The 16692-nt window shown below is 36.8% G+C and overlaps 5 protein-coding genes and 1 long non-coding RNA gene across 6 annotated transcripts; 2 read left to right on the top strand and 4 right to left on the bottom strand.

Annotated features, from left to right (window-relative positions):
* Window positions 1–1937: 1937 nt before the first annotated feature.
* On the bottom strand, window positions 1938–3335 carry LOC9324834 (F-box protein At1g70360). Its single transcript, XM_021035933.1, has one exon. It carries the CDS (start codon window positions 3072–3074, stop codon window positions 2166–2168), a length of 909 nt encoding a protein of 302 aa, XP_020891592.1. The 5' UTR covers window positions 3075–3335; the 3' UTR covers window positions 1938–2165.
* A 117-nt stretch (window positions 3336–3452) lies between these two features.
* LOC9323359 (protein NUCLEAR FUSION DEFECTIVE 6, chloroplastic/mitochondrial) lies at window positions 3453–4741 on the top strand. Its single transcript, XM_002888724.2, has 3 exons — window positions 3453–3717; window positions 3875–3993; window positions 4494–4741. The coding sequence occupies exons 1-3, from the start codon at window positions 3539–3541 to the stop codon at window positions 4511–4513; spliced, it is 318 nt and encodes a 105-aa protein (XP_002888770.1). The 5' UTR covers window positions 3453–3538; the 3' UTR covers window positions 4514–4741.
* Window positions 4742–5494: 753 nt separating this feature from the next.
* On the bottom strand, window positions 5495–6602 carry LOC9324833 (exosome complex exonuclease RRP46 homolog). Its single transcript, XM_021010081.1, is given in 6 exon segments — window positions 5495–5673; window positions 5757–5857; window positions 5972–6085; window positions 6181–6308; window positions 6462–6503; window positions 6574–6602. Coding segments are annotated over 6 exon segments (534 nt in total). The 3' UTR covers window positions 5495–5553.
* LOC9323358 lies at window positions 6353–8647 on the top strand. Its single transcript, XM_002888723.2, has 4 exons — window positions 6353–7396; window positions 7485–7585; window positions 7698–7789; window positions 7881–8647. The coding sequence occupies exons 1-4, from the start codon at window positions 6667–6669 to the stop codon at window positions 8485–8487; spliced, it is 1530 nt and encodes a 509-aa protein (XP_002888769.1). The 5' UTR covers window positions 6353–6666; the 3' UTR covers window positions 8488–8647.
* Window positions 8572–10176, bottom strand: LOC9324832 (equilibrative nucleotide transporter 1). Its single transcript, XM_002887247.2, has 2 exons — window positions 9549–10176; window positions 8572–9440 (listed from the first exon to the last, which is right to left on the bottom strand). The coding sequence occupies exons 1-2, from the start codon at window positions 10099–10101 to the stop codon at window positions 8707–8709; spliced, it is 1287 nt and encodes a 428-aa protein (XP_002887293.1). The 5' UTR covers window positions 10102–10176; the 3' UTR covers window positions 8572–8706.
* A 2189-nt stretch (window positions 10177–12365) lies between these two features.
* Window positions 12366–13332, bottom strand: LOC110231092. The gene is made up of 2 exons (XR_002334190.1): window positions 12955–13332; window positions 12366–12853 (listed from the first exon to the last, which is right to left on the bottom strand). It is a non-coding gene; the product is annotated as an uncharacterized LOC110231092 (long non-coding RNA).
* Window positions 13333–16692: the final 3360 nt, after the last annotated feature.

The raw sequence follows: 16692 nt of genomic DNA, 5'->3' as shown, positions 1-16692 counted from the left end.
CAAAGTAGTTGTGTATCCTGACAAATTAGTTTGCTTTTCCGGGTGTGAAATGCAAAACGCAACTACTGAATGATTTTTGAATTATAATTGACATTGATTAGTTATTTTTTTCTTTTTCATAACTTAGAAGTTTTGGACTTTGTAACCTATAATTTTTATATAAGAACTAATTTATATACTTATAAATAGTTTATGCGTGAAAGGAATTTCTCTCATCCTCAAAAAAACGTATGAAGCCAAGATGGATGACTTGATGCTACGTAGGAATGTAACCTTGAATCCATCGTTACACTTTGAGCGATGATAATAGCTCCTCTATTTGAAGAAGCCCTTTCAACCTCCAATTTCCAATCTTTTATTTTCTAAACGCTCCAACCAAATAAAAAAGGGAAGTTATAAAGTCTGAAATATATTATATTTGTCTATTTTTTACACATTTTGGCATTTGAAATGACAATATTGGTAATGTTAGATATTCTATTAGAAGTGAATAATAGTATACGCGTTAACAAAAAGTAAAATAAGTACGTGTGTGGGTTGCCATCTTGCATTCTTGCTTATTGTCAATAGCTGGTTATTTCAAATTTGTGTAAACTATATGCCAAAAGTTTACAATTTTCCAAATATAGAACAGCTTGCCTTTAATAACATGAAACCCCGCAAAAACAAAACACACCAAAACTCTTGTTAGTATATATTGTAGAGACTATTCACTATGACACTATTGTCTCTAAAAATAAACATGTGTCATCAATTTGAGGTAGTATGAATCAGAATCATTGAACGTAATTTATCTACCGAACGAAGACAAATCAGCATGTGGGTCAACTCAATTTCCTCCCTTATCATCGCTCAAATAATGGGTTTTCTTAATCATTTTTAAAAACAACCTGCTCATAATTAACTTCAATATGTTGATTTTCTCTCTTTTTTCTTTTCTTTTTTGACTTACTTTGTTTGCTTTCTTTTATGATCTCTTTTGTTTCGGCTTTCTTTTTTGAAGACAAATGTTACCTAACTCATATTTTAAACATATCATATAATTCTTTATTTTAGTAATTAAACCTTATTTCTGGGTCAAACTAGTTATTGTGGGTTCATCTAGTGCATGAAGATGAAACAATCCATCACTTTCAATTACCGACTGAACTATTTGGTATATGCAACATAAAATTATAAAACATTTGTGGGTTCATATAGTGCATGAAAATGAAACAATCCATCACTTTCAATTACCGACTGAACTATTTGGCATGTTATGTTTGTTGCTTTTTCCCCTTAAAATTAGGACGATAGAAGGATTCTATATTTCTTTGATCAAAAAAAAAAAAAGAAGAAGGATTCTATATTTTCTTGTTGGTAAAACTATAGAAAGATTATATTGAATGTATTTACATCTATCACGTGGTTTTCATGACCAACAATAAGTGAATATAATCTTTCATCGTACGAATCAGAAACAAGAAACGAAGTTTTGCTATGGAATCACAAGGAACACAATAACTCTTGTTTGGTTAATGTGATATGTGTTTATAAGTTCACGGTTTTGTCCAAAGATGCTATGACAATGTAACAGAGAGAGTAATGGAGTTTTGACCTCTGTGTGTGATCAGAAAGACCCACCCATCTCTCTCTCTCCCCATTGAAGCTTTACCTATCTGGCTATCTCAACTAACTTGGTCCAAATCCATTATTGGATAGAGGAAATGTTGTTTTATGTCAATAATATTTTGTGAAATATCTATAAAGAGAGAGCCTATAAAGAGCATTAAGTGTTGTGAGACCAAATCAACTTCAATAGAGTTTCTGTGTGTTGTCCTTTGCAGAGTTTTCACTTCATTCAATTTGAATCCCTCTCTACTAAATGTGTTAAATCCGTTTGTGGTTGGTTGAGATAATCAAAGACTAAATGCCAATTCCATGTGAACTTCACTCTGTTTCAGCAACTCATCATTTCACTATTATAGTTTCCCTGCACTCAGTTCTACAAGACAAGAACTCCTTTTGCGAAATCCGATTCAATCTCATTCTTGAGTACTAGAAATAGAACAAGTATACTAAGTTTCAAATGCTCTTTACATCTCCCTTATACTAAAGTTACCTATTTGCAAGATTTGAACACAAACAACATTACAACATTCAGTCCACCTGATTTACCCGGGGCCTCATTTTATGATCTCCCAGCCTTTTAATAGTTTCTTTCTCCACGAACCCATGCTCCCGCAAAAAAAACCTTGAAGTGCCCTAAAACAAGGAAAAATGTCCCTTTTGCCTCCAATACGTAGCACCTTGATGGGCCCTAAATCCAAGGAGAAATGTCCCTTTTGCCTCCAATAAGTAGCAAACCTCTCCTTCCAGTTAACCACATCATCATTGGCTTCTGTCACAAGATATTGGCACTCTTCCAAGCACTTCTGCTTCCACAAGTCATTCTCTGAAGCCAGGTCTCGCAGTTCAGAAGAAACACAGGCCAATGTGGCAATGTCCACACCGGGAAGCGACTCTAGTATCTTGTGTTTTAGCTCTCGAGGTAGACAGATAAAGCAAGGTGGAAGTTCTAAGCCAGTTATCTCGCAAAGATCAACCAACAGAGGCGTAACAATACCATCTTTTATCATTCTCCACCACACAAGTACCTCACGGTGGATGCTCAAAGTATCTTCTTCTTTGTCAGATTTGGAAGTGTCCATAAGCAAATCAACAATGTGCACAGATCTACGTTTATCAATAGACACCATACCAACCAAACTACCCGCACTAAGAGACCCATAAACTACAACTTCGCCTCCTAAGTTCTCAAAATTCAAACTTACTATTCCTTTCACAGAAGCTAGAGTATAGTTAAGCGATACCAAAGTCTCCTCCGAGAAGCTAAAACGCATAGATGAATCAGGATCGAACAGCACAAATCCAGATTTTAACATAACAGCATGAACAGTCATGACCACAATCGTCAATTCACAAGTGTCACCAGATTCCTCCATCAATATCTTTTTCAAGAAGAGAGGCTCGCTTAACCTTTTTACACCGGAGAGATTCATGCCGCCACCGGACTCTACCGCTTCAATACTCATAGAATCGTGAACAATCTCCTGATGATTCGTTTCCGATTTCTGACCAATCGCATAACAATCAGACGAATCGAGAGAGTAATAGCCGCGAGGAGATCACCGTCGTTGTAATCAATCGACAAACGAACAGAGGAAGGTCGTCGATTCATTGATCTTTAGCCGGAGATCATGGAGGCTAGACTCATCGGAAAACTCGAAAGTTAGGGTTTCGTTCGTCTCCAGGTTTTCTCAAGTAAAAGCAACTGATAAAAGAGAAGGCACAGATGATAACCGGTTATTAATTCCCGGTTTAACCAGTTGCTAACCGGTTACCGGCCCAGTTTTTAATATCTATGGGCCGAATGAAGCTTGTACTGGGTCCTAATCGACCCGACCCGACCCGACCCGACCCGAATTTAAAACCCCACCTTGGTGAAATCACAAAAATGTCGTCGAAGTTTTTTGAGAGTTGAGAGAAAAGAGTAAACATGGCGGCCAACGGCGTGAGAAGAGCTCTTCAGGTATCGTCATCTTCCGGGAAGATACTATTCGGTCGTTCATCAACGGCAACTTCTGCTTCGAAGATCGGAAAATCAGCCGGAATTGCTTTTACGAATGGATCATCTTCTTCATCTCGTCCTTCACTTCGCAGACTCACATTCTCCAGGTTAGCTCTCGAATCATAGAACTGAGTGTATACAATCTTACTCGATAGTCTATAGATCTGATTTATATAGTTGATTATGCGGAAACAATGAATCTACCGTTAAGCTTAAGAATTAGGGTTTATCTCTGAAATGTAAAAATTAGGGTTTTGTGTTCAGGGTACCTGTGGAAATGAGTGCAGGGGTTTCACTTATACCATTACATAGTGTTACTGCTTCAGCTTTGCTCACTTCATTGCTATCTCTCAGCAATCAAAACTGGAGTTGCTTATCCGAAGGTATGCCTACTTGTGTTCATAATCTTTCTCTGCCAATGAATTTGAGTTACAAACTCGTTAATCTCGTTTATGATTGTGGGAACGTACGAGTCACCCGCTGATTTATATGTAGAATTGAAGCCGATTCGATTCTGTATTTTCTGTTTCTAGATAAGGAGTAAATGTAGTCTCAATTTGTTAATAGGATTCCTTTAACGATCTGCTTGACATGCTAATACTAGTACTCAGTTTTGTATAGTATATCAAGTGATCAGCTTTATAGAAAACGATCTTTTTCTTCGCATGTTTTATCACGAAAACGTAGCATTGTGAGGACCTATCACTGTCTATCTGTCTTTCCAGACTATCACCTTAAAGAGAGTAGAACCTTATCCAACGGTAGTAAAATGCTGTGTTGATTTAACATGTACTAAACGTTGAACCAGTGGATTAGATAGTTCAGAGTTGTGTTGGTCTATTTGCAGAGTGACTAATCTAAGTTTGGATTTTGATATTTGCAGGGTTTGCTTCAACACTATAACATGGCCTGCAAGTTTTGTTAGATTCCAAGAAAACTTGTTTTATTTCGTCGGTATTTTGCAGTTTTTCCTGAGAGATTCAAGATATCAAAAGTACCGAAAGAAACACAAACCCTTGCTTTCTTCTAAGGGCTAGTTTGTTCTGTTTATCTAATACAATTGTCATCTTCCATCAATGATTCCATTACTTTAACACTTCTGCCTGGAAATAAACTACTCATTTTGCTAAAGTTGTTCGTGCTCCCTTTCCAAAACCAATTAAGATATTTGTTATAGCGACCAAAAAGTGACTGAAACAGCTCCACTTTCTTGTAATTTTGTAGTCCGAATCATATTATGTCTATCGGTTACACCAACTATGCACTGTCAAGTGTCAACCACCAAATACATTATACTAGAGACATAAGCATTAGAATTTGGTTCTTCAAACCCATGTATATCCATAAACTGACCAAAAAGACTCAGCGTTGCTTTTAGTGAAAGTGTAAAACCAAATGATCACGGATATAATAAATCATATATATGAAAGGAGGCTATCTCTCTCCATCCTTCCGCCACGTCAGCATTTTTGGCTCTTCTGAAGATGACACATCAGCTTTTTATTCGTCCAATAAAAACATTTCATTAATACACATCAGCTTCTAATTATAAGTGTCAAATGGAGTAAACAAATAGCCCATGACGGATGGGCCATATGTGTTTTAGAATCTATTAGAGTGGAATATTAATGGGTCGAGCCCATTTCAGTGATGGCTTAATGCTTTTAAACCCAACAAATATTCTAATTCCCCACAAGATTTTAACAAAATAAATCTCTCTCACTCTCTGCTCGATCGTTCAATATGAAAGAAGAAGAATCTCAAGGCAAATTTCTCGACTTCGTAAATTCCATTCTTCATAGTCTCCCTTTTTGTACATCATATTTCTTTAGAACAAACGTTTTCTACCTTCTAACTGCCAGAATGGAGGCCACGTAGAAGTTACACAAAAACATATTCACACTCTCAGCTTACGGGATTACAAACTTTCACTACTATAAACTCTATAAATACTCAAACAGACATTGTTTATACCGGATTATATGTGTTTTAGACAGCATCAATAAATATTTACCAAGGTGCAAGGAACATAAAAACGATACAGAACCACCATCATGTACAACCTACACGGGAATTACAAAATGAAAACATCAGATACAACTCAAGTTGACAATATCGATATACACAACATTGAATAGCTACTCACCTGAATTATCACTGAGATGGTGCTATTTGGAACAACTGTCAAAACACAAATACTCTGTAACGTCCTTTTGAGTATCGTTTTATACTCCCTTTCAACTTTTCCTATCAATATTTAAAGCAAAAGTAATTCAGATCTAAAAACAAGAATCACCTGTACGACATACTCAAGCAACAAAACAAGCCTTCTTCTGAACAACGAAACGCATTTACGATTACCAATCTATCCGGCTTAAGGCTTCCATATGACTTCAAAACAAGCCTTCTCAGCATTTTCGTTCTTCTTCGTTCCTGCTTTAGGTCTGTATTCTGCAGCTAGAAATTTTGTATCCCTTGAAAATATAAATGAGAGAGTTCAATGAATCCCATTCAAAAAGGATAAAAAAACTATGTACCTATAATAGATATTGATAAAGCTGATAAAGTACCTTCTGACCAACTAGCAGAGCCATGAGGACGATGAAGGATATTACGGGAACAAGCAAGAGGTCTCAGCTGACAAGTAAGTCTTTTTTTTGGGTTATATTTCAAATCAGAAAATAGATCTAATCTTAAAAATTGTAACTACATAAGATAGTAGTTTTATTAACTACATAATAACAAATAAAAAATAAACATAAATTAGCAAGAACAATTAATAATTTTTTCTTCACAATTTTCAAAACAAATCCACGCGTAGCGTGGATATTCATCTAGTTAGAATAATTACGACACAGATCTACCAGTAGCAATTTCGACCGTTGCAACGTCCCTAAAACAAAGCCAAATGATTCAAAAAGTTTGCTTTTTTATCTTTCCCTTCTTCTTCTTCTACTACTAACCGTTGGCTAAAAGTGATCAGTCTCTTCATCAACCAATACCCAGTTCTTGAAATTTCTGAATTACTCGTTCTTGATCTTAAAAGCTCGATAAAAATGGCAGCTTTAGCACCTGGAATTCTTCAAAAGCTAATCCAAGGTATGAAAACAGGAATCAAACCAACTAGAGAGCACCGGAGCTCTATGTTACAGGTCACAGATATCGTCCCCATAGGTCTCGACGAGAAGTCTCTGGAGCCGAAACAAGGGTTTCTCATCAAAGTCTCTGATTCCTCTCACTCAATCTATGTCTCACTTCCTTCAGACCAAGACGACGTCGTTCTCAGCAATAAGATGCAGCTTGGTCAGTTTATCTACGTCGATCGGCTCGAACCTGGATCCCCTGTTCCTGTCATTAAAGGCGCAAAACCAATCCCTGGTCGGCACCCACTGCTTGGGACGCCGGAGCCATTGATGGGTCCGAAAGGAAGATCTGATCAAGAGATTGGGTCGAAGCCTAGAAGAGGATCTTGGGGACAAAACGTCGACGTTTCTTCGTCTCCGTTTGTTGTGAAACCAATGCCGTTGGAGTTTGATCATTCCACACCGGTGAAGAGGTCTGTTTCAGCTAGATTCGCAGCGTCTCCGATTAGAAGAGGTGGAGTGAGATGCTCTTTTGGTGGAGGGGTTTTGGGGAAAATGGAAGGAGAGAGTCCGGCGACGGCGATGCTGAGGAAGAGTTGTTTTGTTTCGTCGGCTTCGAAGTTTCCGAGAAGTAGAAGTGTTTGTGACAGAGAGGCTAAAAGGAACAATGCTTCTCTTTTTAGTCCCTTCAAATTCTCTATAGGTATAGTATTATTTTGCTTTTAACATTCTATTGATCATATAGTGAATACAATGATTCATTCAGGACAATGCTTGTTTCTTGATTGCAGAGGCTCAAGAAGATGTTGTTCCCTTGTCTACCTCGAAAACTAAGACGATAAAACCCGAGAAAGATACCAATTTACCAGGAAGGCTCAACACACTAAGCAAGGTGATTCAAACTCGATTTGTGTTCTTGATTGAAGTTTGATGCTTGGAATATTACATCTTTCTTGAAAGTGAAAAGAGTTGCTTAATCTTCTTTTTTGTTACTTTGGTGACAGGAAGCAATTCAGCTTCGGGAGGCAGCTCAGAAGGTTGCCCTTCAGGCATTGCGAGAAGCTACAATCACGGAAACTGTCGTCCGTCATCTCAAGTATATAAACCGAAATTCTTCTTTCGTACGCCTTTTTATTATTCGGATTTGAGTTGAAATGTGATGTGTTGATGTGGTTTTGTTGAAACAGGACGTTCACCAATCTGAATAAATCAGCAAAAGCTGATTGCCCTGGGGTGTGCTTTGAGAAGTTCATGGAGTTTCACCAGCAGATGGCACAAACCATTGGCGAACTCGCTTCCATTGAAGCAGCTGCTTCAGATGCTGAGAACAAGTCACAGAACATAAACACAAGAACCGAAAATCAGAAACCAAGAGAAGAAGAGCCTTCTTCGATCCTGCATGAAATCGCTTATAATTCTATTGATCAGGAGAAAAGGAGATCAAAGAGGCGGATTGTCCTGAAGCAGCAAGAAGGGAAGACATTGAGATCAAATGATGAGAACAAGAACCCAGTTTGTGGCGAAATAGGCAACACGATTAGGTTGGCTAAGGAGATCGAGGAAGAAGCTGCAAACTGGTTCATGGAGTTCGTCGAAATGGCTCTAGAGAAAGGTATGAAGAAATCTAGAGGCCCTGATGATGCAGACGTTAAGAAAGTTCCGCAATCTCTGATTCTCGGGGTTTTGAACTGGATTGAAGTGGAACAGTCTAATAGCAACAACAAGAGACGTACAGTCCATCCAAAAACATCAAAGATCACTCGAAAGCTCAGAATTAAATTGAAGAATCCTTGAACCACCTAAACTTACCTTAATGAGAAACACTGAATCAACGTTGTACCCTTTTACAGCTTATAAGTCTTTTGTGTTTATGGTGTAAAAAAAAAAAAGAATTTTCACATATTACTGAAGTAAAAATGAACGATTCACACAGGACAATTCACAGATTAATGAAGCTGAGTCTGTCGAAAGCTTAAAGAATACAACAAATACAGATAACAAGCTTTGGTAGAATCAAATGACCCAGAACCAAGCAATGACAGACCCAAAGGCCAAACCAACAACCAAGAACATCACAGTGACGATACCTGCAGTCTCTGATTGTTTCAATGGAACCGATTTTGGAGCCAGAATCATCAAGACGCTTGTCAAGTACCCGTTGGTAAGTCCCAATAAGCATGTCAGTATAGTTACAGGAATCTCAGTCCTGAGAAACATGGGACCGTGCAAGCAACCCCAGAAGAGAGGGTAAAACAAGAGCCTAGCAATGCAACCACCAACAGCGATTTTCTCATCCTTCAGCATGAAAACAGCGGTCAGACACTTCCCAACCAAGTCAAACACGTTGTACGCTGCAATGAGTAGCACAGGGTACCAGTCTTTAAGAAGCTCGGAATGAACATCCTCAGTAATGTATCCAGGGAATATTGACAATGTCACCATGTAAATGAGAATGATCCCGAAACCATGAGATTTAACTTTCATCACGATCTTCCAGAGTGTTTTCCTCCATGCTAGTCCGGTTAAAGAACCTTTCTCTTCACTCTTCTCTCTAATTAGTTCTTCATTCTTACGCGCTTCGTGGAACTTGATCACCGGAAGTTTATGCGCCACGTTGTAGAGCACAGCACAGATCACCATAACAACAATTCCCACAGCAAAGTATAGATTCGCACTGTTTCTCAACCCATCAGGATCTTGAGGATACACAGCTTTAGTCAAGATTCTCAACAGTGAAACAAGAACACCTACAAATCCAAAATTCCCAAAAAACCTTCTAAGTTAATCTAAACCAGAGCAACCAAATCATTCCACATTTGTGTTTTTTTTCAAATTCAGAGAGATGAATTATTTACCGGAGCCAGCAGTTCCGGCGACAACAGCTTGCATATACCTCGCAGGCATTTCACCGGCAACACCGATAAGACCTCCCTGCATAAGAGCATCACCGAGACCGGAAAGCGCAACGGCGGCGGAAGTAACATCGAATCCGGCGTATAAACCGACCTGTCCTTTAACATAAACCAGATCCAAAACAGGAACCACAAGCAAGGCGATTACGAAGAGTAAGAGGCCGAGATTGATTCTAAAGCTAGCGAGGCTCTTATGTGCATAGAAGACAACGATAACGGATAGACAAACAAGACCGACGAGCATGTAGATAACGGCGAAGATCCGATCAACGGCGGTGGAAGGGTAGAGGTAAGAGAAGTAATCGACGGCGGTGATGAAAGCGTTCCATGGAAGAAGAAAGCCAACACCAAGGGTGAAGTAGATGATGTAAGCGAAGTGGTAGGAATCATGAGGATCTTTTCTGGTGGATCCTTCGTGAGGATTGAGGAGAAGAGAATTCTCCGATCCTGGTTCCGAGTCAGTTACGATTCCGGCGGATTTATCGGCGGTGGTCATTTGAATTTGGTTAGCTTTTTTCAGTTTTGGGGATTTTTGGGAAATTCGTTGACTAATGGGGACTTAGTGGATAAAACGGTACGTTTTGTCTCTGTGTGGGATTACTAAAAACGGTGTCGTTTTGGTGGCCAATAATTTGGTATTGGTTGGGGATAGACCTTGTTTGAAAAATCGCTAAGCGCTAGTCGGACATTCGGGATGAGCTTAGCGATTAATCGGAAAATCGGATTAAAATCGGGGATTAGTTTTAGGGTTATTTTAATATTTTAAAAATATATTAATCTAATATTGTTTTCAAAATTGTAGTAAATACATAAAAATATATTTTAAGATAAATTTTTATGATTTTTTATTAAAAATTTAGGATTTATTAAAATTTGAACATAAATTATTGTAAAATATCACAAACTTTCAATTCAAATGTTTGAATAACAAAAAAAAAATTTGTTTTATACTTGCAATAAAAAAATAATCGGGATATGTAAGAATAGGCATAAAATAATCGGATTAGGCTGGAATTAATCGGATAAAGCGGAAAGTAATCGGGTGACTGATTTTTTTAAGGGATTAGTCATTAATTGAAGCGGAGAAAGTGGGTCTAGCGATTAAACGGAAATTAATCAGGGTAGGCGGGGATTTTTAGAACATGGGGGATAGACATAGATATGTAGCGTCGACGCATTAGTTGGAGTATTTTATTTATTTGTTTTTTGGCAATGACCATAAAACGTGCATTTTTTAAATATTATTCCATTTGTATATCTGTTTTAGATGATTTTTTTTTGAAGTAAAATCTAAGAAAGTAGTAACATTATATTGGGATCAGCTCAAAAATCATGGAGAACGGTTGAAACCAACTACAAGCATCGTGCTTTGAAGAAGAATTCTGGGAGATGCATCAATGGTGTTCTTTCTTATGGAGCCACCTTATCTTGATGATGATTTGGATATTTACATACAAATGAGTTTTGATGTCAGAACTAAAAAGTTCGATATGATAAGGTTACCATTCGATGATTTTTGGGGTACGCTGATAACTTATAAGGGAAGGTTAGGGTTAGCTTGTCTTGATAGTTATAATCTCATGGGCAACGATGATGGTATTACATTGTGGATTTTGGAGGATGCAGAGCAAAATCAATGGTCGTATAAACACTTTTTTACACCTTTTGCTCGAAATTTGAAAAATATTTACAAAATCTATAGTGTCACTGATGCTGGTGAGTGTATTTATGTACCATGCACGTTTCTTAAATCGTTTGTTATTTTATATTTTGATCCGGGGAGAAATAGCTTGAGACGAGTCGAGTTTAAAGGAATCGCGGATGGGGAATTTAGGTTTAGTAATGGACTTGTCTATACTTTCCCTAATCACATCGAGAGTCTCACGTCTCTGTTACAATCTATTGATTAATTTTTTTTTTCCTCCCTTAGAGTAACACTTAATTTTATTGAACTTTATGGTTAATTTTATATCTTTTTGAGTGCCTTTTATTTTGTGTGAGAGTTACGTTTATCCTTCTACTTGTAATAGACGGGCTTTCTCATAATTTTGGATGATTCTATCTTGTAACCAAAGTTCTTCTGTGATTTTTAAGTAAACAATAGCAAAAAAATAAATGCACAAGCGAACACAATGCATATATCTAATCTGAAGTCCAAGAGATCAATATGACCAGATGTGTGTCGAGAGTTGTTCAAATACAGGACTGGTTTTTTCCATTAACTTGACAAGCAAAAAAATCTTCTCGTTGATATTCAGCAAATGAAGAATCAGAGTGTGTGCATGGCATTGCTTCGAAAAATCCACACAGGGTCTTACTCGCCTTGTCCTTGACGTTCCACATTTGTCTCAAGCCACAACTATTGCTTCAAGAGTTGCTTTCCTCTACTCGGTGATTATTTCGCAAAAAAATGTTTGTAGGGAAGAAATTATCGTATGAGCTCTCTTTCTTTTCCTTGAATCTACATGAAGGTGGTCTGATTTTTTTTGGTGATATTTATTTCTTAATTCATTTTTCGATTGAAATTTTTAAAGAAAATGCTTTTTTTTTTAATTACCAAATCATTGGGGTAAGTTTGGGTTCTAGTTTGATTCTAGATTTAAGTGTAGGAATTAGGATGGTAGGAATGGAAAAGCATGGGAAGTTTTTCAAAAAAAGATAGTGAGTTTTTTTGTTCATTCTCTGTTTTCTTATTTAAATGTAAATCAAGAATTCGATCTCCTTGCTTCTTCACTTTCAAATTGAATAACACCCCCTAAAAGTTTTCCACGCAAATACATTACTTAATTAGTAATCAAAAATAACATAACAACGGATTTAAAGGCAAAAAACCTTTAATTATTACAAAAAAACTAGAAAGAAAAAACATCACATAGGAATTTTAACTTTTAAAATGAAAGACAACGAAATGCAAATGATTAAATTTTTCACTCGGAAAAATATTCTCTTAAGACTTAAGATTATTGGTGATGTTAGGAGCACAAACATCAACGACAGTGGTAGTGATAGTAGCGAGGTGATTAGTTTCGGATTGAGAGTGGCTGCCATCCATGGAAAAAGTGTCCACATCCTCTTCAACTTTATGATCTTGCTTCAAATCAAAACTCTTATTTTGGTTTGAAATCATATTCATATTAAAATCATGGATTTTTTGAGGAATCTAGACAAAATTCAATAAGAGCATGATTCTGGAGTTCAACCATCCTCTGTTGATTCCGAAATTGAACCAAACTCTGTTAATTCATATCCTGAATTTGAGAATGATACTTAGGATTATAAAATCTGATTGGGACAGCAACCACAGCCTCATCTGGAACAACAAGAGGGGGTAAAGAAGAAGAAGGCTCACCATTCTTCTTAAGGCTCTTAATCCTGCTAGTAACAGTATTGGGATAGTTTTCAATAACCGAACTCAAATCTTGAAGATCCTTTACGCCGAGTCGATGCACATCAATCTCCCCTTTAAGACAACCCCACATAATTGGCATGAAGATTGTTTATATAGTAAAAGAAAGGTGCTTTGATCCATTAGGGTTTTTATTTCCATGTTGGACTCATTACTTTCAAATTTTGTTGACTTTCGGATAGCGTATCCGCTCCACTCCTACGTGTACGCATGTGATTGAGTATAAAACGATAGTATTTCATTTTAAAGATAATTTGTAATTTAATACCTTTAGAAGATATGAAGACCAGAAATTTAGGGAATTAGAGGACCCAAGACCAGAAATTAAAGCACTTGAGACAAAATATGAGTTATCTTTTTTATTTAGGACTACATGAATATCCACGCTACGCGTGGGTTTGTTTTAAAAGTTGTTAATAACAAATTATTTTGATTGTTCTTGTTGCTAGTTAATCACCCGCTTTACGCCTCGGTTTTTCCGGTTTCTTTTTATTTTGATTTATTTGATGTTATATTTTGATAAATGTAATTTTTAATTATCTAATCATTTACTCATACAATGAACAACTACTCTTAGTATTAAAATACATTTTCAACCAACATACTCAACAATGCATCACTCACACAATCCGTAAACAATCTTTCCTAAACCAATTTTATAGATGGTAATGTTGGGATTATAGAACCTCCAAAATTTGATGAACTTACGTACTCTTCACCCTCAGTGTCATATATAGATAAAAAAAATAAGAGAAAAACTTACTCAAACCATTAGCTAATCCACTATACTATTATCCACTCATATTTTGAGTTAAGATTAAAAAAATTAGCGGTAAAAAACTTTGGAGTATATATAACTAATAAAATAATTTCATGGAAAAATAACATAAAATAACAAAATAAGTTAGTATTAGTAAAAATCAATATGTAAAAAAAATTAAATAATATATATAATTAAATAATAAATATATTATTAACTTGTGAAATAGATTTTCAAATTCATATGGGTCTTCCCTCATGGGCTATTGTGTTTTCCCCATTTGACATTTATAATTAAAAGCTGATGTGTAAAAAATAAAAGATGACTCATATTAATGAAATGTTTTAATTGGATGGAAAGAAAGCTGATGTGGCATCTCCAGAAGAGCCTAAAATGCTGACGTGGCGACCATACGGAGAGAGATAACCTCCTTTCATATATATGATGTCCCTAAAAAGGAAAAAAATTACACTAAAGTTAATTTATAATAATATTTATGCAGTCTTTATATCTATTGTTATTACTTTCCTAAAAATTTAGTTATTAAAAAAAACAGTACAATATTTTTTTTTTTGTCATCCTAAATTAATTAGAGCTCAAAATAGCCATTTCTAAGGAATGTTGTTTACATAAGTGATATGAAGCGGTTCTGTACGAATTTTTCGTGCCATATTATCCGCTTTAACATTAGCCCTACGAGAAATTAAAGATAAAGAAAAAGGTGAAAACTCCTCCTTGTCGCTCTGAAATTCCTCCAAGTATACTGAAAACGCCGGCTATTCGGTTGGAGAAGACACCATCTTCACCAGGTCTGCACAGTCTGTAAAGAACGCTACCTCTTGATTATCTGCACCAATCATACACTTCATCGCCCAGAGAAGGGTCTCGACTTCGGCATGTAGTGGAGATAGACTTCTACGGAGGTTCGCAGCTCCCATGGTTGGCGGTTCTCCATTTGACGATGTACAGAACCACTCTGTACCGGAGAACTTGTCACTTTCTTTCTATGATCCATCCACAAAACAACGGTATCCGGAATAATTCGATTCAAGTGAAACATCCCTCACTCGAATTCGATTTACCAAATCCACAAAACCATGATTTTCATTATGAAGCTCAATTTGAGCTTATTGCCACAATTGGGCCTCTTTTTCCGCTAATCGTAATACCTCTATCGATTCTATATCTATGTTTTCAAAGATTTTTTTGTTTCTGGCTTTCCAAATATACCAAATAATCCATGGAAACGCTGATGAATCAAATTCCGAAAGTATTCTCCATAATAAGTAATCCATATTCGTAAAATTAGATTCCGTGGGAAAAATTCCCATAGCCGTATGAATTTGTGAAAGTCCGTGGGAAAAATTCCCATAGCCGTATGAATTTGTGAAAGTGCCCAAATCTATCGTGCCAGGTGGCACTGAAAGAGGGTATGATTGATAGTTTCCTCTGGTGCGCCACATCTGGCACAGTCCGTGTCACAATCAATTCCTCTTTTTTGTAAATTTTCTGTAACCGGTACACAACCTGTTAAGATTTGCCACAAGAAATGGCGTATCTTAGGTGGACATTGCACTTTCCAAGAATGTGCTTTTAACGGATTGATATCAAAGCCAACAAAAGTTAAAGTGGTCTCCAATTTTTCTAACCGTGTGCTATGATAGCCCGATTTGACTGTATATTTTCCGGATTTTGTAAAATGCCAACCCAGAGAATCCTCCTTTGTTGGCGCACCCACGTGTATGGCGCTTATTAGCGCGACATCTTCTGGATCAAAGATCGCTTTTAAGAGATCAATATTCCAAAAGTTCGTCCGACTATCTATAAGGTCGTTAATTTTTAAAGATGGGTCAGCAACTGAACCATTACTTTTTGCTGGTCACGGGAATTGAGCTGGAATCCAGAGATCCTCCCAAACCGAGATGGATGTCCCAGATCCGACTCTTTTAATAAGTCCTTTATTAACCAGAGATCTAGCTGAACATATACTCCGCCATCCATATGATGGAAAATATGATTTTATATTTTCCAGAGGATTAAATTTCCTAAAATATCGTCCTTTAAACACCTTGGCGAAGAGAGAATCTGGAACCGTGATCAACCGCCATAATTTTTTTGCTAGTAAAGCTGAATTAAAATCGTTAACATTCCGAAATCCTAATCCCCCTTCTGCTTTGCTATTGCACAATTTATTCCAAGTCATCCAGTGCATTCCTCTGGAATCACCATTTTAGCTCCACCAAAAATTAGCAACTGCGCTAGTAAGCTTAGAAGTGATTGTTTTAGGTAGTCTGAAGCATGACATAACATAAGTTGGTAATGCTGCAACTACTGATTTAATCATCACTTCTTTTCCCCGTTTTGATAAAAAATTTGCCGACCATCCGTTAATCCTTGTTTGTAGCCTCTCTCTGACAAAAGAGAAGATTTTTGTCTTGGCTCCTCCTAAACTCTCCGGCAATCCAAGATAAGAACCCATACCACCGATATTAGTGATACCTAAGGTAGATTTGATTTCATCCTTGATATCATCATCTACCTTATGTCTAAACTGAATCGAGGATTTTAAAAAATTAATCTGCTGCCCCGAGACGGCTTCGTACTTCTTTAAAATTCCCAAAATTACCTCACACTGATCCTTGTTGGCCTTGCAAAAAAATAAGCTATCATCCGCAAATAACAGATGTGAAACCGAAGGGCTTGCATTTGCTACTTTGATATCCGTAATTAATTTTTCCCATTCAGCTTTCCGAATATTCGCAATTAGCACTTCTGTGCAAAGGATGAATAAATAAGGTGAGAGTATGTCTCCTTGTCGTAAACCCCTCTCTGGTACTATTAGTCCTCTAGGTTGTCCATTAAGGAGAACTCTATATTGGACAGTTGTAATACACCACATTATCCATTTAATCCATTTTTCA

Source organism: Arabidopsis lyrata, assembly GCF_000004255.2.
Source record: "Arabidopsis lyrata subsp. lyrata unplaced genomic scaffold ARALYscaffold_2, whole genome shotgun sequence".
In the NCBI taxonomy this organism is placed as follows: Eukaryota; Viridiplantae; Streptophyta; class Magnoliopsida; order Brassicales; family Brassicaceae; genus Arabidopsis; species Arabidopsis lyrata.
This window is presented reverse-complemented; position numbering and strand designations above follow the sequence as displayed.